Source organism: Pezoporus flaviventris, unplaced genomic scaffold, assembly GCF_033815535.1.
Source record: "Pezoporus flaviventris isolate CSIRO_AGI_PZ_B2104156 unplaced genomic scaffold, CSIRO_AGI_Pfla_v1 ptg000007l, whole genome shotgun sequence".
Classification (NCBI taxonomy): Eukaryota; Metazoa; Chordata; class Aves; order Psittaciformes; family Psittacidae; genus Pezoporus; species Pezoporus flaviventris.
In genome coordinates, this window is record NW_026892555.1 from 23,534,480 (window position 1) to 23,554,481 (window position 20,002).

A 20,002-nucleotide genomic window follows, 5' to 3' on the forward strand; every position below is an offset into this window, starting at 1 on the left:
GAAGCTACTGAGAAAAGAACCCTATTGACATCCACACTGAACATGCACATGTACTTGTTTCTCCAGTTTTTTTAAGCCAAGTTGCTTGTGCATTTATGCACCTCCTGTACTATTGCAGGATAGTTTTATTCAGCATTGCATATGTACTGATTACATCTTGAACCTTGTCTTACCGCACATCTGAAGAGGCACAGGTAAAAATTTGCCTTTAGGCTGTTAGGGATTTCTTCACTTCATTTGACTGCCAGTCCAGCTTTCAGACAGTGCAGTCTAAGGCTAGCTTTAGTGCAGAGATGTTCATCTCCCAGACCCTCCCTGTTCAGTGGGGATGGAGGCATCTCCATGATTCACACAACCTGTGATGGATGAATCACCCCAGAGCTGCCTGGTTAACCCTGTCCACTTCCCTGTGGGAAGTAGTTTAAAAGAGGTAAAATGAATCCTACCTGCAGGGCCTGGCACTCAGTTGTCCTGTCACAAGCACAGTACAACAGAGATGAAGAATTAGAGCCTCCCAAAGAAAATAAACAACATATTTTCACTTATAAGTTCATTTTCAGATCTCCCATTTTGGAAAGGGGGAAAGTACATGCTGAAAGACATGGGAGTAAAGCTGTATGAATAAAAGAGGTGCCATTGTTCAATTAAATAGACATTAATTTCACCTGACTGTGCAGAGCATCTTGCCCAAAGGCATTTTGTACGGCTCCAATCCTCTTACAGCCTGATGCTGCAGAGAGTATGTGCTTTGCTGATAAACATGAGTCTGGGAGCCAGAAAATCCAAACAAAGTGGTGAATCACTGAGCAATCACATGAAGCATCACTGAACTAGATGCTGGTGTGCTGAGTGGGCAGACGAAAGCTGAACCAAGGGCACTGGTTGGGTGATACTGTAAATGAGGAGAGGAGAGAGATGTTGAGAGCTGTTGGAGAGAGCTCCCTCCAAGCAGACCATATTTAGCTGTGGTTTTGTTATTGCTAGGTGTCTGTGCAGTGAAGAGAGAGAAGGGGAGGGATGCAGTGCCCATACTCCAGCTGATCGTCTTTTGGAAGAGGAGCACAGCTGCTTAGCCACCATCATGGGCTGTGCATTTTTACACAACACCTATCTCCCGGTGCAGATATGAGTAACAGCCCTGGCATGACCTTGACTGAAACCAGCCCGGCTGCACTCAGCTCTGCCTTGGTCTAACCTCATCCACGTGCCACGATGTTTCCCCAAGGAGTGGATGTTGGGGCAGCGAGGGCACCCATAGCCTTGCTTCACTCTCCCAGGGTTCCCAAAACCTGCCCAGGACCCCATGTCAGCCACTGCCCCAGCGACGGGATTCCTCCACCCAGACAACGAGCCCAAAACACCTTGTAATAATGTGGAACCAGGAGGAGTTTGGGTGGGTTGGGAGCTGAGGTGGGTTGGATTGCTCAGTGGTGCTCCTTTTCCATCCCAGGCAGGCTTGTCATGTAGATAAACACAGTAAGGTCTTGAAAGACAAACTCTGGCCACCACATGGAATAGTTTTAAAGTAAATTTGCTGCTATTGGCAGTTTTTTGTGCACTGCCATGTACATGTTTGTGTGAGTAGGTCTGAGTATTTGTAATTGTTGTTGGCTGCAGTTGATGTAAGAGTCTTGGGGACCAAAGTGAAGAAGAAATTGCATTTGGAGCAAAAGACTTCTTTTTGGCTTTCCCTTACACAGTTCTAAAGATCAGGGGCCCAGATAAATCTGCTGAAGTTTCTAGCTTATGGTTTGCTGATGCAGAAGTTACCTATTGTTAAATTACCACGAAGACTTACTGCTATAAAATCAAGTTATTGAAAGCTGTGAATCCTGCAGCTGCAAAGGAGACTGTGGCTCCTGAACCTGATGTGCTGAGGATGGTGGCATACTACAAAGATCCTAGCTGCAAGGAATGGTCTGGTGCCATTTGTCTGAAGGCTTTTTTAGCTCAGTATTCGAAGAACACTTACGCTTGCTCACATCCTACTATTATTAGTATATTATGATTTTTTTTAAGTTTGCATTGATTCCATTTGAAAAGCACATTTATTTATGTCATACACGACTTAATCCTATTCCCTAGACAATTATCAGCAGAATTCATTAACGTCATTCAGTGCAGAAGTGGGAAAGAGGCAGTCATTTTTCTAAGTAACTCTTACTGAAATAACCCTTTTTTGCCATTTGCTCTTTATCATAGTTGGATGTTTTCCATAGATGATAGTTGTTTTAATTGTTTTTATTTTCAGTTAACTAGACTAAAGGGTAACTTGTGTTTTATTATGAACTGAGCTGCAATACTTCCTCTGGCTGCTCATTTCTCACTCTGCTGAGTATTTGGCTGTGCTGGCTTAATGTGTTAATGGGGAAAACACCTTTTGGACACCCATTACAGTCATCAAGGCTCTATAGTGCATGGATACGGAGCACACCTTCCTTTTGACATGTGGGAATCCAGATTATCCACAAGTAATAGACTAATGAGGGGTTCTCTAGTGAGGTAGCTGATTAAAAGCAATCAAATTCCCTGAGAATTCTAATGCTGGCTTTCACTGCTCTCCTGTGCACAAGGAGTACAGACCAGTGCTTCTTCCCTGTCCTTGTGCTCCATCACCAAAGGATCATGTTTGCTTTTAGTGCTGTTAAAGAATTGTACAAATGCTGCTGTGGTGTGGGAGAGAACGTGGTGGTGGAACAAATTCAGGGTACCCTGCAAGCAATTGCTGGGAACGGTCTACCAAATCTACTCCTCTGAAGAGAGAAGTGGCTTGTTTTTTAGATGGGGGGAGGCACTTTCAGGTGCTTCTGAATCTGTTCCCTAAAAATAAATCAAAGTTTCGCTATTGCTCAATTTCTGAGTGTCTTTCTCTGCCCTGTCCCCTACTTAAGACCCTCAGTATTTCTCCTCAGGCACATAATCCTCCATTTCCCTACCTCATGCCTCTATATTTCAGAGTATCTTATCCCTGGCAGTTTTCTTATTGAGCATGAAACTTCTTACCTGGTCACTGGATTTGAAGCAGGAAAGTCAAGGGCAAAGCTGTGCCCATGAGTTGGTGTAAATAAGCTAATGGTCCCATTGCTATGGGCCTAATGCAGCTAACACACATGTATTTTTGGTTTTTGTTCTACGCTTGCTCACTGGGCTGCTTGTGGCTCTATGTGCTGCAGGAATTGATGGTGACACTGGAGTAGCTCCCCTGGGGAGTACAGTAATCGCAGGTACTCCTGGTGTGTCTATCCAGCCTGGCATCTTGTCTTCATCCAAAACCATTTCTGTCCGTAGTTAATGCTCCTGGTGGGGCTACAAACTGTCAGAGGCAGCACTGACAGATGTGAGAGCAGAGCAAATGTGAAACGCTGCAATGATCTGGAGGAAAGGAAGGTGGTGGATTTTATTCATTGCTTTCACAGGCAACTAACTGTTGTGAGCACAGTCTACTAAGGTCCTCTGAGGGGAAAAATGAAGAAGTTCTCTCCTGCTAAATGAAAAGGGAGAAAGTGCACTTTCAGACACTCTGCGCACAATTTCTACTAAAGCAAATCTGAATTTTGTTTCTCCTGCTTCTTTGAGATTTTTTCCTCTTGCATTTCCCTCCCCCTCCAAGATGATTCAGGTCCTCTCTACGCAAGACCCTTATTGCAGAAGGTGGTTTGAGGAACTACTTTTGCCTTCATATACATAGATACAAAATGGTTAATTAAGTGCCAGCTAAAAAACACTGCTGTTTTATATCCAGTGGAAAATTTCTGCCTCATTCTATGGGCATCACCTAGTCTAATTGTAACTGGCTGGAGAAGGATTGCAGAAGTGTTACTCTGAGATGTTTACTTCAACCTGGCCGCAGGAGCATTCCTTTAAGACACGATTATTGAAGCAGAGAATGGATAAGATGGGTGAAAAGCAATTGCCACGAGTTTTAATACTGCATCAGGTGGTAACCTGCTTTACGACAGCACCTGGCTTTACAGTTTGTCTCTTCTTGTGCCTGTGTGTCAGGCAGTCTCAGCTGCAGAGACAGTGACCAGTGAAGAGTGCGAGAGGGCAGAATAGTGCAGGACATCAGCCTCTATCGATCTATGGGATTGCATTTGGAAATCAAAACCTATAGTCAACTCTATTGATGTTGTGGTTTAAGCCCAGCCAGTAACTCAGAATGCAGCCATTCGCTCACCTCCCTCGTTCCCTCCCCCTCTATGTGGGGTGGGAAGGAGAATCAAAAGAATGTAAATTTCACAGGTTGAGATAAGAGCAGTTCAGTAACTAAGGTATAATATAAAACCCCTTTGGTTAGTTTGTGTCAGGTGTCCTGTCTCTGCTTCTACCTGGCTCCTTGTGCCACTCCTCACTGGCAGAGCATGAGACTTTGAAAAGTCCTGATCAGGGTAAGTGCTACTGAGCAACAACTGAAAACATCAGTGTGTTATCAGCATTGTTCTCAGACTGAAGCCAAAACACAGCACTGCACCAGCTACTAGGAAGCAGGTAAAAATAACTGTTACAGCTGAACCCAGGACAATTGAGAAGGGTTCACTTCATATATTTCATTAACCAACCTGCTATTGTCCCTTGCAAGTAAGTACCAGGAGGCTGAAAATGCTGCACCTCTCTCCGACTTAAAAAAGAGAGGGGAAAGGTTTTCCCCACATGTCTATTTTCACTGCTAATTTCACTACTACTACATTTCTAATTTCACTACTGATTGAAATTCATGAATGCTGGTGGCATTGCCTGAGGAACAAGAGCTTTTCATCATGTGTAGGCAGAGAGCAGCACAGATCTGGAGAGTTAATAGTCCAGTTTGTAAAGCAGAATAAGCTCAGAAGAGGCAGCACAAAGGAAAACATACCTGCAAATTTGCCAGTTTCAAGAACTTCATGCCATGGCTGGGACAACCCTGGATGGCTTTACAGAAGAGATATATATTGTGTGGTCATTGGAGAGCTGTGTTTTCTTTGTCTGCCTTGAATTTTATGAAGAGGTTATGGAAGATGATGCCCAGCAGTTCCTAATGTAACACTAACCATAACTAAACACAAAGACTTTTCTGACTTTGGTTTATTTCTGCTGTCTGCACTTTCTGCTATATGTTAAACATTCGGGTGAGATGTTAGAGCCTGCAGTTCTGCTGAGATCCGTCTGGCCATAAATCTCTCCAGTCCTGGGGTGGACAGGTTTTGCTCTTTTACTTGCAGTGACAAATTACAGACAACTTAAAGAGAGCTAAGTGAACCCAAGGTGCAGAGCACCATACTCCAACCACCCCCTCCCCGTCATCATTTCCAGCATGTTTCAAGACAATGAGCAACTTCAGTTGAGTATGCCGATGGCAAGCATCTTTTTACAACCCACTGGCCATGCCATAAACCTTCCCCGACAGAGGTGTTGTTGCATTTTGTGCAGTAAGTATTAAAAGCCACTCCGTGCATCCTACACAGAGGGATGTGACACTGTGCTTTTGGGTATTATCACGCAGCAGCAGAGACTCAGACCCTTGAGGTGTAAGGGACAGAAGAGGTGAAGATGCAGGCTTGGGGCCAGTTCCACTGCTGCCCCTGAAACACAGGTGAAGGAAAATGAGAGCATATTTTTGATCACTTCTTCCCTCGGTAGATGTGAGTAATTTCCATGTACCCTGATGAGTGCATGTTACTTTTGGAAAAGCTCCTGGCTCTTCAAACTTGAGAATGAGCTCAGGAGGACCCTGCAAATCTTCATGAAAGACCAAGGAATGCCATAAAGCCGAAGGGGATACAAAGGAAGCAGATTTCACTTGAAGAATTTAGTAAAGGTCTGCTTTTTCAGAGGAAAACTAATCAAATTTACAGCAGAAGAATGTGAAATAAGTGCTAAGCTGCAATCATAGCAAGAGATGTTCTTTTGCGCATATCATTGCTCCCTTCAATAAAGGTACATTGTCAGTTAATGGCTTGCTTGCCTGTAGCAACAAGGGTGAGAAGAATGGGCTCATGAAAAACATATTCTTTCCCCTGCTCAGACTTCCTACACGCTGGATAAGAATTAGTCACCTATCAGATTTAGGGGCTGACAGAGTAACTAGGAGATTGTAAACATAAAGGAAAGCTGTAGGAGCTTGGGTTTGAGCTCATCATGTTTAATCCAGAGACTGTATAATTGAGAGATGACTATAGGGTTTCCATATACTTTCATGTAAGTTGTAGTACCCTTCCCAAGAAGTGCTGTGGAAGTTTATTACTCTTCATTTGTTGATCAGGGAGTACTTTGTGTATGTTGATAGAAGTGTCATCTGGTGGCACATGTTACAGGTTTGTGTTTTTTTCCCTTCTGGCAATATTTCTTCCAACAATGAGCTATGAGAATATAAGAACTTAAGGAGCAGCCCCTGGGTTTATGGGTTTGTAGCATGTACACAATATAGTCATCTTTCCTGTGGGCAGCATCAGCAGTGAGCTACTCCAGCTTTGTGCAGACTTTGTGTGGTTTGATGCATCTTTGTCACCATTCAGCTAAGTAACACTGAATTTGTAGCTGGAAGTTTTTTCAAGCCCTGGCTAGTAGAGGGCTGCAGCAGGCGTGGAAGCAGTTCAGGAAATTGGGTGAAGTCACTTGGAGGCTGACAGAGAAAAATAGGAGTTTTTAAACAGAATCCAACAAAACCAACCCCCAAACAACAGAATAATATTCCTACTTTTAAGATAATTCCAAAAAAACAGTCAGACATTTTATTCCAAAGGAATGTTTTGTCCAACAGGGGGTTAAGTGTATTTTGCAGACAGAGAACATAATATATTTACGGGTTTTTATGCATTGATGAAACTTAGGTAATTTTTAAATCAACATTATTTCTGGTAGCACTTAAATGTAAAACTGAGTGAGGCAAAATAACACGTATTATTTTGGGTTTTTCCACTTTCCTGTTTTCATCACGAAAGAACCAAATGTGTTTATTTTACTGGCAATATAAAGACAATCATATGATTTTGAGTAAGTCTTTTGAGATTGTTTGCAAGTTTTTGCTCTTCTGCATGTCTGCTTCCTCCCAGCTGGGGGCTGGCTGTTGTATGGAAAGGCCAACCACGTCACGGAAAAGCCCTGTCTCTGATCAGATGGGCTTAATATAAACCAGGTTTGCCGAGAAAGAATTAAAGAGCCAGCTCCAAAGCAGGAGAGGATTTACTTCAGCAGAGCAGCTCAGAGCATCACAGCTCACTGAGAAAGAAGGGCAGTGTGAGCAAAGGACCTGGCTGCCTGAAGAATCCTGGCACAAGTAAGGCAGAGTTGGTTCGAGCAGTCTTTTACTGTTGATGCTAGAGACCCTGACAGCTAAAGGCAGTACAGGGTATCAAAACCAGTTTGAACTTCAAACGCAGGGTGTGACAGGTACTTGTTTGGCTTTGTTTAATGAAGGCTGATAATTTTTTAGGGGTGAAATCATGAAATGCTCATGTTTGTGACTGTTTATTGCAGGTTGTGTGTTAGTGATTGTTTAGCGAGTAACTGTTTATTGCAGGTTGTGAGTTAGGCTGTTGTTTGACTGAATTAGAGCCAGTTTTTTTTCTCATCAGGTCTTTTCAGTGGAGAAAATGCAAGGAAGAAATGCATTTTGAAATGCAACCACAGTAAATACTTCAGTTTGTTTGTGAAGCAGCCTTTGCTTGGTACATGATTTCTAGTTGAGACGTGTTTCTTACTGACAAAGTTACTGGGACTAGGACTAGACAAACTATCTCATTTTGCCCCCAAGTACTGCGCATCATGGAGAAAATAGTGTGCGTGCGGTAGTAAGTTCAGACAGGGTGTGCTTTTCTATATGTTTATCCTATGCCCTGCTGTGCATCTATTCACGGGAGTTTTCAGATAGTTTTGTGTGAAGAGAAATAGCAATCTGTATGTGTTGTTTTCATGATTTGATGTGCTTTTTTTTTTGTTCACCACCTATTATTCAGGCTTTAAAGTGGTTGAGTGCTTTTTATAGACAATTATCCTATTTACTAATATGGAGAAGATAGACAAGATACATAAAATATATGGCAAAAAGCAAAAAATCCAAATAATAAAAGCTTACTTTGAGAACTGGAATGCATCAAATTCACTTTCCTAAAAATGGTAGCTGCTGGCCTGTGAGAATGACATCACTGTCCTCTGCCTCCAAGCAAGGCAAAATAGAGTGTGCTGAGTAAAACACAGCTAAGAGCCATGCTTAGAAGAGTGAACTTACCCAGCTGACTGTGCAGTGAATGAAGCTGCTGATTTAAAGTCTGCAAATTTATGGGCTTTTTCTCCCAGCACTGTATTTTCTCCTGCAGCAGCTAGAACCTGTTCTTCCTCAGGAAAGCTGTGGGACTTCACCGTGTCCTCCCTTTTACCAGACAAAAAGTCACTGTCTGGAGCAGAGTCATTTTTTGTACACCCAGCCAGTAGATCATACCCATGTCCACCTGATCACAGAACCATAGAATCATAGGATCACAGCAAGACTTACTTGCATGTCTCTTTTCTCATGTCAGGGTTGTCTACATGCATAGTGGGTGATGCCTAACTGATTTCCCAAAACTTTCAGCTCTTAACTGAGACAATATGAAAGACATTCTACACCCAGCTGCACTGGCAGTTGGAGGCAATGGGGACAGATGCCTCTGTTTGCCCCTGTTAAGCACAAAGGGTGGGGAGCAGTACCGATAGGTGTTGCCTGCACCATAGGCTACCCCTCAGCAGGGATGCAGCTCCCATGTAAGACAGCTCTGGTGAATGCTGCACCTTCCTTCTCTGTTTGGGGCACAGCCTTGCCTCACTTTCTTCATGTCTAGGATGCACTTAGCACAGTAGTGAACTTATAAAAGCTAAATAAAGATAGTATTTAGGGTTGGGAAAGTGGTATCATCCCTAGGAAATAGCCTCCAAGTCACTAATGAGAATTACTTTGTGTAACAGTAACTATAAAAGAGTAAAGAAAGTTTAATTTTCCTTTTGCTGTATGCTAGATCCCTATAGAAAAGCACTTTAAAGCACGTGCTGCCTTGAAATTAATAACAGTGTTAATGAATTTTTAAATGTTTTGTGGGTTAACACTTGTGATTCTGTTAACACTTGCGATTCTGTTAACACTTGTGATTCTGTTAACACTTGTGATTCTGTTTCTTGCTAGGGGTAGAAAATGACCCTCAACAACGTTACTATGCGTCGCACCCACAACAGCAGCCTGCAGCAGCAGCAGCAGCGATGGAGCATCCCTGCTGATGGAAAGAATCTGCTGGTCCAGAAAGACTCCAATGAGTACAACCCGCAGAAGCGATACACCATCAGTCCTGATGAATATTACAGAAGGAGCTGGTCCTCGGAGTCATCCGATTCTGTCATCTCCTCTGAGTCAGGCAGCAATTGCTACCGGGTGGTGCTGATCGGGGAGCATGGCGTAGGCAAGTCCTCGCTAGCCAACATCTTTGCAGGGGTGCATGACAGCATCGACAGTGACTGTGAGGTGCTCGGAGGTAAGCGTTATGTCCTGGGATGCTGGTGCTGTCTTGCAATCAGCTCTGGCATGGCAGGGAAAAATAGAGAGGCTGTTTAATGAAAAACTGAGGTAACAAACGTTTGGATCTGGTCTTCAAAACTGATTCAACTTGTGCATCTCTCTTACAAAAACAAGAAAGCAAAATAAGATGAGTAAAATACCAACAGTGACTGAAAATCTCTTTCTAGAATAATTTGGATTCACACGCTTTTTAATTCCAAAATATCTGTTGGAAGCTGCCTCATTCCTGCCTGTGATGATACTACACAAAAGTCTGGTCCAGCTTTCATGCTGGCCAAACGTTTGTGTCACCACTGGCTCCATGGGGCTGACTTCAGTTTTCTATGGGGGAGAGAAAACAACCAAAGGTCCCCATGGTCTACAAGAATTAACTGTTTAGAAATAATACATATAGCAAAATAGAAAAGCTAGTGCTGAGTCCTTCAGTCACCTCCCAGACATTTGCCATTAGAAGTCATGTCAGCCTTTCTGTATAAACACATTGCCTCAGTGTAGCCTATATGGAGTTTGAGTAAAATATGTTCTCTCCTCATTTCATGTTACTTGCACAGCATGGGTTCCCCCAGAGGAAAACAGATAAAGGTCCCTTAGCAGTGTAGGAAAATTGCTATTGCCCAAATGGGGAAAAGGCACAAGCTGTAGGATTCTCTTTGATAGTTCCCCCTTACTATCCTCCTCTGCTTTGTTTAGGATTGCAAAGTGTTCTTTAATCCCAAAGATCTGATCATGCAGAAAGTGAAGCTGTGGCACTAAGTCCTGAGCTATACTGTATGCAAGATGTTGATGTGGAAGGGTTGGGCTGCAGCAGAAGTCTGCTGTAGTTCTAAGGATGCAGATGTTGTCACCTTTGGAGGAAGTGCAAGTGACTGTTTTTTCCTCATCAGTGTGCAGGGCTTTCCTCGTCCCTGCTTATCCTTTCCCTCTCCTGCCTGTGATCCCTTGGTGTGATGGTGCCAGTGCTAGCACAGAGTTCCTGGGCTTCTCTTCCTGTCTTCAGTGGAGCACAAGCAGGATAGCATTTTGTGTCTTCTGTCCAGGATTTAATACAGCCCAGCAACAGGAAGGTCAGACCAACATTTTCCTTGCCTGCTGGCATAGACTGGGACACAGATCTTTGTGTCTTTCAGGGATTTGAAGCTCCCCACAGTGCAGTCACCCTGAATCAGTTATTCAGGTGTGCCTTGTCTTCAGCTTCTACCACCCACTTTCCCAATAATCCCATCAGCTCCTCAGCCTGCAGTGTCTCCAATAAGTTTTCCTAGTACTGTGTGAGTGAACTAGAGTAGGACCCTTGGGCAAGCAGTGAGAAAGTGCAGCTGATTTGTTTTGCACAGCCCTTTCAGACAGTTTTCTTCTCCTTGAGAAGCCGTATGGTTTCCTCTTTCCTTTGCACTCCTAGCAATATTGCTTGGAGTGTAGCAGTGAGAGGTTTTCAAGGCCAGCTCTGCTAAGGTATTGGAAAACTTGCTGTTGTTACAGCTTTCCTTTTTCAGTGTCAGCTTCAAAATAAGCATGAGGTGAACTAACAGCTCACTTTCAGTGTGTTTCATATCCTATGGAATTTCCTTAGGATTCACCAGAATGCAAATCAGTGCTGACTATGACCATTTGGGCATAATATATTCAGGGAGTGTGATTATGTATTTGTAGCCTCATCAGTGTAATAGAGCGGAGAAAATCTCTTCTGGATGTTGTCCTCTGGTGTATATGGAGCTTGTTCCCACACTGATGTGCATCCAGTTGAAGAAAATATTCTCCAAACTTTAGCTTGCAAACTGGAATTTGATCATAAGACAGAATGGTTTCAGGGTAGCCAATTCACAGAGGGCATACAGCTGGTTTATGGACAGGCTTTGCTACTGACTCTAAGGTTAAGCTTACTTGCAAACAAAAATGTCATGCTATTGGACCTGCAAGGGAAACTGCTCCTATTGATTAGCTCTGTCTTTTTAATCTTGCCATTTTAAGCTGGGTCACGCCTGGGGTCTCTTTGATTTTATTTTAAATATGTAATATTTTTGGCTCCTTCTTTGGTATGAATGTAGATTCCTGGCTTTGAGGAAAGGTTCTGATTAGAATTTAGGGGACAGTTCACTCCATTAATGCCCAGCAGAAGTTTTATGACAAGGGTTAAGACACAGTCCTGTTTACAAGTGTCATTGGGACAGACCCCTTAAAGCAGTGAGAGGGGTGGTATGCTCACTGACCAGCAGTGCAAGATTAGAGATGGGTCCAAATCCCTTATCACTCTTCCAAATGTTCCCATGTTTGGGGAAAAGAAGGAAGATAAGTATTTGAAGCAGAACCTAGACTGAGATTTCACAGCAAGGACTGATCAAATTTATGAGTGGGAACAGCCCCCTCACATCTAAGCACAACTTTGCCACATGGTGCTTATAACCTAGGTATAAATTTTTGTGGCTTCAGTATGAAACAACCAAACTTCTGTGGTTTGTTGGTTCTTGTGGGGTGTTTGACATCAAAGGTAATGTGGGAAACTGAAATGGGAGAGAACTAGGATGCAGTAGAAGTCTCAGTTTCTCTAAAATTCAACAGCTTGTCTGAAACTCCCCTGTCCTCATCACTTGGTTGGCCGTTAGCTGTATTGCTCTCAGCAGCAGTGACTGTTCACCCGTAAACTGTCCCTGTTAAAGTGAAAGCAAATATTTTCCATTACTCAGCCTCACTGGACTCTGCTGCTCCCATGGGGCAAATGTTCAGCCTTTGGTTATTTCTTCCACTGGTTCTATTTTCTCTCTCTCACATAAGATAAAGAGAATATCAGCCAAAACAATGAACGTTTCATTTCCTGATCTTTCAACCTTCTTCATATATCATGGAAAGTAAGACAACCAGTAATGAACAGAGTGCAGGTTCAGTGCTGATGGAAATGAGGAAAGAACTGAATGGGGGCCAGCATAAAATTTGGCTCAATAACTTGAACTGTGAACAAATTACACATGTTCAACTACATGGTTTTTGTAATGTACGTGATGCCATGGAATAATACATTACCAGCTCTTCTGCTTTTCCTTCCAGAAGACACATATGAAAGAACACTGATAGTGGATGGGGAAAGTGCAACCATTATACTTCTCGACATGTGGGATAATAAGGTACTTTAATTTATTCTAGTTAAATGTCAAAACAGAAATGTATATGAATGACTGTTAATGTCAAAAGAAGGTATCTTTTGGGAAAGCAAGTAGGTGTTTTCCATATGTCAACATCAGGGAAAATATAGGATTAAACCCACCCCTGCTCCAAGGCAAGCATGCCTATTGGCTCTGTAGAGTGAGCCTGAGAAGCACAAACCTTCCTTATTTTTTTAATGATAAACCAAAACATTCAAGCCATTTTCCAGACCATGTTCATTCCAGTCTAAAGTCAGCACAATGAATTATGTGGGGCAAGTTTTGCCCTCCTTTGTGGTGAAGTATTCATACCATCACTGCATTGGAATTACTTTCAGTATAACTGTGATTCAAACCATACCCATTACAGTTACAGCAGGAATGTATTTGGATTCTCTAATGTTGTACTTACTAAGTAAAATCTGCTCTGGACATAACAATATCTGACCATTTCACTTGAACAGCGTGAGGGAGAATGGATTCGAGACCACTGCATGCAAGTGGGAGACGCATACTTGATTGTCTACTCCATCACAGATCGATCAAGCTTCGAAAAGGCCTCGGAACTCAGAATACAGCTCCGCAGGGCACGGCAGAAGGAAGATATCCCCATTATTCTGGTTGGCAACAAAAGTGACCTTGTCAGGTGCCGCGAAGTTTCCGTGGCAGGTAAGGAAAATGATGAAGATAAAACTGACATCAACATTAAAAAGTCATCTCGTAGCTTTTGAACGAACTGCAGAGCTCTGGCCGAAGGAATATGCTGTGATCAGGACTGGGCAATAAAAGAACAATAAAACAACGGAGGACTGAAACAGAAGGCAGAGGAGTGGGAAGGGTCTACCAGGTCTTTAAGCCTCCCTTGGTAATGCTGTTACATGTCAGATAATCTCTTTCCTAAATTTATTAAGAACCATCATAAAAGCAACTTGAGTTTCTTCCCTTCCAGCTCCCAGTGTAAGAGCACTGCAGAATGTGATTTCTGTGATAGCTGGAAACATTTTATATTTCCAATACATGTTTATGTGTAACAAGTTTAGCCCCTTTATTCTGCTGCCAAAGATTATATCTTTTTTATAACCAGTCGTCTGTCCTCCCTGATGAATAAAAATTCCCTCTCCCCCTTTGTTTTCTTTAGTCTGGGAAGGGACCATGCAGCCTTTCAGGAGAGATCTTGGTGCCTTGCTTTGGGATGCTAAACCAGCCCTCCCTTTGCTGCACACAAATGACTACCCACTAAGCCCATAAATAGGAATAGAGAGACTGCTGGAAAAGCTACTGCTGGCTCTTGAGGCCTGCAGTCAGTAAAACGTCTTCTTGGGGTGTCTCCCTGAGGCTTAGGTGACACAACATAACACAGAGCAGTGCATTAGATTATTTCAACTTTGCCTATCAAAAACGTGAGGTCCTCTGCTCACCATTATCTTCTCTCTGCAGCTATTCCCTTCTTCTATTTCGCAGTTGAGCTAGATTATATTTGTTTTCCCACTGGGGGTGTGCACAGTTCCTCTGGCTCCATTCACAGTTGACCCAGGTGAAGAGTTTGAACTGGGGAGTCCATTGGGAGCCCATGGATGACTATTTGCCTTCTCATTCCTCTCTGCCCCACTTGAAAAAAATCTCTTGAAAGATGGCAAGTGCATTCATGTCACTCTGGTGATGAGTTTACAGCAAGCCAGAAGACAGAATAAATTGGTTTGTGTGTGAAAGATAGCTGTCAGGTTTAGCTTAAGCTCATGTAATTAAGGATAAGAACTATGATTTCAGATGTACCTCTAAAGCTGTATAGTTCTGCCTTCATTTAAGCGTTTTGTACATGTGTCTGTTCACACCAAAGCTGCTGCTGTCCCAGGACCTTCAGAGGTCTGGTCTATGGGTCTTGGTTTACACCCATGACCCATAGAGGAGGACTGGCCCTGCCTCCTGTGCTGTGCTGTGTGCATGCAGGGTGCTGTCGTCACACTTTAATGCGACTTGAGGGATCCTGGACATAAGATGACCAGGTGGTTTTGAGCTATGGCTGACCTCTGAGCCTCTGTGTCCCAGTGTGAGTCAGTCAGCCCCAGCTGCCTTCACAGTCAAGGGAAGGGACTGGGCTTTTCCAGGAGGGGATTCTCCCCCCCTCACTGGGAAGGGAGTGTGACACAGAGCAGATGAATCATGGGCTAACAGGCGGCATCAGGCGATTAAAGACTTATCCGTGCCTATATTTGGCTTGAGGAATTCCCCCCTGTGACAATGGCTCCCCACACATTGCAACCTTCAGCCACTTTGCCCTCCCTGCTCATGACGCCTCCTGACATATTCACTTTGCAATTTTGCAGAGGGACGAGCCTGTGCCGTTGTGTTTGACTGCAAGTTCATCGAGACCTCGGCAGCCGTGCAGCATAATGTGAAAGAGCTGTTTGAAGGCATCGTGCGGCAAGTGCGGCTCCGCAGGGACAGCAAGGAGAAGAACGAGAAGCGGCTGGCATACCAGAAACGGAGGGAGAGCATCCCCAAGAAAGCCAGGCGGTTCTGGGGCAAAATAGTTGCTAAGAACAACAAGAACATGGCCTTCAAACTCAAGTCCAAGTCTTGCCATGACCTATCAGTTCTTTAAGAACGCTGGACTCTGCCAGAGCTTGTGGCATTTTGTGGACATTACCTATGTCGTGGGACAATCAATCAATCTATATTAGATTGGGCTATCAAAGTGACTTAGGTTCACAGTTGTGATTGTGATTATACGTGCTGGCATAAGAACAGCACAGTGCATGGAAATATCTCTCTTCCTTTCCTTTTGTCAGTAGTTTTAATAGAAAAATATAGACCAGAATGACCCAAAGATATGGTGGGACGTGTTCTGGAATATACCTGCTCTTTCTCCTCTCACCTTTGGATATTAGTGTAAGAACTTCAAACAGTAATGACTTGTGAAGTGAATACTACACTTTTTCCTCTTTCTTCTTGGTATTATTATTACTTTTTTAAAACCGTGTAAAGAATTGAGGAATCGACTGGGGATTGGTCCTGTGCCAGTTGGCTGGCCAGGCCTGAGCACCCACTGCCGAAAAACCTGCATTGTTGTAGAATAGCCACCAAGACACTATTTTGTAATTTCTTTTAATGTCAAGGATTGGTTTCAATGAATTTACACATCTCTTACTTTGAAAATATTTAAAGGAAAACCCCTATAATCAAACAAATTTTCCTCTCCTATTTTCATATTATGGGACTGTTTAAAAATCATAATAAAATGAAAGTGCAAGTTGTATCGAAGAGCATCAAGTGCAGGATGCCAAACCTTTATAAACCACCATTTCTGAGCTTTTTTAAGAAACCACATGAACTTTTTATCCAGCCTTGGTCTTTCTCTATGCCAGAGTTATGCTGTATTTATTGTTGTGCAAAATAACAAGCATTTTAATGTCGAGGGGAAATGTATTTATTACCAAGTTTCTTAAAAGAACGATGTTAATTTTATTACTGTTTTCTATCTATTATCTTTTTTTCAGACTATGCAAGTTTTTACTTACATGCCTTGTAATAAAAGAAATAAAATATATGACTGGTTTTGAGCCTCAGTGGGAAATCCCTAAGAATTTTATCAAGTTGAGAAAATATTTTGAATGCTGGGCATGATTGTTACATGAAAAGTGCAGTAAGGGTTTCTCACACCTCTGAACAGAGGCTGCTGAGCAACCTGTGATTACGAAGCAAGAATCACCTGTAGCCTTAAAGCTGTGAGCACATGGTATCCCTCGTGTGCATGGGTTTGTGGTGACAGAGATAAAAACAAATCATTCTTAAATGAGGTACTTGGTCTTCAATTCTGAAAACACTTTTAAATGCTGTTGAGTACTGTTACCCCCATCCTGGAGATGAAAAGAAGTGAAATGCTACATTCAGCAACAGAAAGCAGGTACCTGGCATGGTGGGGCCCTAATCCTCAATTACTTTGGGCATGACTGTGTTATTTTCCCCCTGACTATGCTGGGTTTTGTGGCCATGCCTGAGAGTTCAGTGTTGAGGTACAGTCACTATATTTTGCCCATAGGTGGCTCAGAAAAGCCAAATCTCCAGCCTAGCAGCTCATCTTCCTTGATGATGAAGGCAGCAAACTGCAAAACTAGTAGGGTGAGATCTGGGTTCTGTGCATCTTTCATGCACCAAATGCTGTGGAAAGGAGTGAGCTTACTGAGTGCCAAAAATTACCTCTGCTGAGGGGATGACTTTTAGCTGTTCTCTAAGGGTAAAATATCACATTGCAGAATGACTCTGCACCTGTGTGGTATTCAGATCTCCCTGGAAGGGAATTCCTTACCTAGAATAACCTGTTGGCAAGAACAGAAAACAACAGTTTGAATAGAGCACAGACAAGATGCCTGTTGCTGGATTTTGAATGAATGCTTTTGAGCTGTCAGCATGCAATTTAAGGTTAATACAGAGCAGTCTAGAGAATGATACTTGCTCTGATACCAGTTTTCAGAACTTTTAAACTCTCAGAACATTTTCCCTATTCAGGAATGGAAACAAAACTACACAAATTAAATGAGTCTTTAATATTGTTTTAAAGAAGTGGAAGCACAGCTGAATACAACAAGCACATTTCCTTAGTTTGTTCTTTATCTGTCGAACTATGGACTCAACAAATCTAAACCAAACAGGTTTTGAAGAAATATAAAATGCCCATGTTGATCATAAAGTCTTTAGGGGTAAAAGCCATCTGTGTTCACAGCAGCAGTGGATGCATAGATGGTATCATAACAATTGGGAGTTATCTAGTAAGTTTTCATGCCCTCACTCATCTCGTTCCACTCCTTTCTTCTAAAACACATGATTTTTAAAGAAAAAACCCAGTGTGGTAAGCCCATTCCCCAGGGCTGTCACAAGCTGCCACAGAGCCATGTGGTGGTCATTCACAGCATGCTGTATCACCATGCTTTTCCCATGAGAATGGGGAACAGACATCACTGCAAGTCTGTCTTGTGGAGCTGCTGCTGGACCAGGGCTGGTCCTTCCGAATAACACAGCACTGCCTTTGGACCAAAACAATTTAAAGAGCTGCCTCCACCTTGTATGCCCCAGTCAACCTCCCACTGGCTCTCTTGGTCCAGCCTGCAGGCTTCTGGCTTGCCCTGACTTTTCAGGGAGAGCATGGAGGAAGCTGTGGGTGAAGAACCACCAGCAGTAGCATCCCTTCCATGGAACTGATGCTTCTGTTTGCTCAGACCCCATCCGGATGTATTCCTGTCAGACCTCTAGGTGTGGAGTGAGAGAGTTGGTGCTGAGCATCCACAGTCAGTGAATTTCAGTGATTTTCTTGCTTTGGACCTGGTCCTGTGGACTGAATGCCCACTTGGGATTGCAGTGCCTGAGTTGCACTCCTGAAAGGCACCAAGAGTTTCACCTGAAAGGGAACCTGGTCACCTCCTGTGACCTGCACAGCTCCAGTGAACTAGGCACAGAGGAAGGGTGGGGCTTTCTTCTGCAGCTTATGAGATGAATCTGAGTCATGGTTATAGCTGATCATCACCAGATTATCAAATATAGAAATGAGTATTATATATAGTAGCTAATGCACCTGGAATGACTAATTAATACTAATTTAATCTGGAATGCTGACATTTCAAACCCTATATATCCGCAATCCCTCTGTTCATCTCAGATGTGAGTGTCCAAAACTGTGGAATGGATCAATCAGCGATTCTAATCACTGCTCTTGCTATTTATTAAGTCAGGGCTACAATGACAGATCCTAATGTGATAATTACAGTGCTGGTCTCAGAGATCTGGCAGTAGCTATGGAATACGTGAGTCACAGCAGTGAGCGCACCAAGGCCAAAATGGCAAAACTTACAGAGGCCAAATAAAATAAAATAAATACAGGAAAAAAAATAAATCTAAGAACACACAAAATGCCAATTATAGTGTAATGGCTGTTATAAAAAACTCTTTTAAGAAGATAGATTGGATCAGCAATAGGAATTAGGGGTTATGTCTACCTTTAATTAATTTAATCATGACACATTAACTGCAAGAAGAAAGGTTTAGTTGCACTTCGGAACAATACTACGGTCAGGAATTATTAGTTATTATGGCACTACGTGCATCTGCAGTACTGCCCCTACGTATTGCCCCTACAATCAGCTTTATCTCTGGGAGGGCTTTTTAGAGAATGCTGTGGCACCCAGACAGTCATGGAATCATGGAACACCAGACTGGAAGGGACCTCAAGGATCCAACCTTTCTTGGCAAAGCATGACCTAGATGAGGTGTGTCACCCCTTGTTAGCTGAATATTAAAACTGTCCAGGGGTGGGGAATCCACCGCTTCTCTAAGAAGAATATTCCAATGGCTGATTGTTCTTATTGTGAAAAATTGTCCTCTTGTGTCCAATCGGAATCTCCCCAGGAGTAATTTATACCCATTACCTTTCACCTTTTTCCGTGTGAGAAGATACAAGGTGCTAAGGCGTACTAATGGTGTTCTACTGGTAAGATCTCTGGACTAATAAATTCTTGCATCTCCAGAACTGAACCCTACAACTCATTCCTTGCAATGCCTCTCAAGACTGTGGAGCTGAACATGTTGCATAAAGCTTTCCTGTGTCTGACTCACAAGCACAGGAAGGACAGATCATGGTTTCTTTGGTGCTTATCCACTTGTAGGACCCATATAATACTAAGTGTGTGGTAGCACCCAAGGCACATGTGGCATCCTGTGTTAAATTTATGCTAAACAGCACATTGCTGGTGCTCCACCAGCACTTTTAAACGTGGCAAATGGTGGGAGACTTATACAGTGACCTCTAGGTCTGTAAATGTAGCCCTCTCCAGTTAAAAAAGGGAACACCATGTTATGCTCTTTGCCATGCTCCAGAAAGGCTTCAGAGAAACCTTGTTCCTGCCGTTGTTTCTAGAAGGGAACACAGGCCAGTGACCTGCTGGGCTAGGGACACAGCACTGGGTAGGGACAGCTGCAGGAAACAGGGTGAATCCCAACATGACCAGGGAATGTATGATGCTAGTGAGCAGCCCGACAGCTTCCCTGCCTCCACCCTCCCCATGGTGCTCTCACCCCAGAAATCTCCTACATTTCAGAGAGCCCTACCACCTCTCTCAGTGACCCCCTCACACAGGCACCTGCAATATTACTGCATTTATCCTCTGTGATCATCAGGAAAGAGCATCAAAGTAGTGGCTTTTTGCCCGAAGACACTGAAATTCAGTGTACTGAATACTTGTGATTTTAGCGATTTTGCTGCAGTGGGTTCCCTGCTGTCAGACAGCAAGGACCAGGCACCATGTGAGAGCACACCAGTCCTGTGTGGCTTGCTTTACAGCACCAGCACTGTCTCACCACCTGG

The 20,002-nt window shown here is 43.2% G+C and overlaps 1 protein-coding gene across 2 annotated transcripts; it reads left to right on the top strand.

The window, feature by feature from the left end:
* Window positions 1-6,983: 6,983 nt before the first annotated feature.
* Window positions 6,984-16,198, top strand: GEM (GTP binding protein overexpressed in skeletal muscle). Of its 2 annotated transcripts, none has more exons than XM_061448086.1 (5): window positions 6,984-7,252; window positions 9,131-9,473; window positions 12,560-12,633; window positions 13,116-13,320; window positions 14,976-16,198. In XM_061448086.1, exons 2-5 carry the CDS (start codon window positions 9,140-9,142, stop codon window positions 15,251-15,253), a joined length of 891 nt encoding a protein of 296 aa, XP_061304070.1. In that variant the 5' UTR covers window positions 6,984-7,252; window positions 9,131-9,139; the 3' UTR covers window positions 15,254-16,198. The 2 variants fall into 2 exon arrangements, with proteins under 2 accessions (XP_061304070.1, XP_061304068.1); XM_061448084.1 differs by having other exon boundaries at window positions 6,998-7,252; window positions 12,557-12,633.
* Window positions 16,199-20,002: the final 3,804 nt, after the last annotated feature.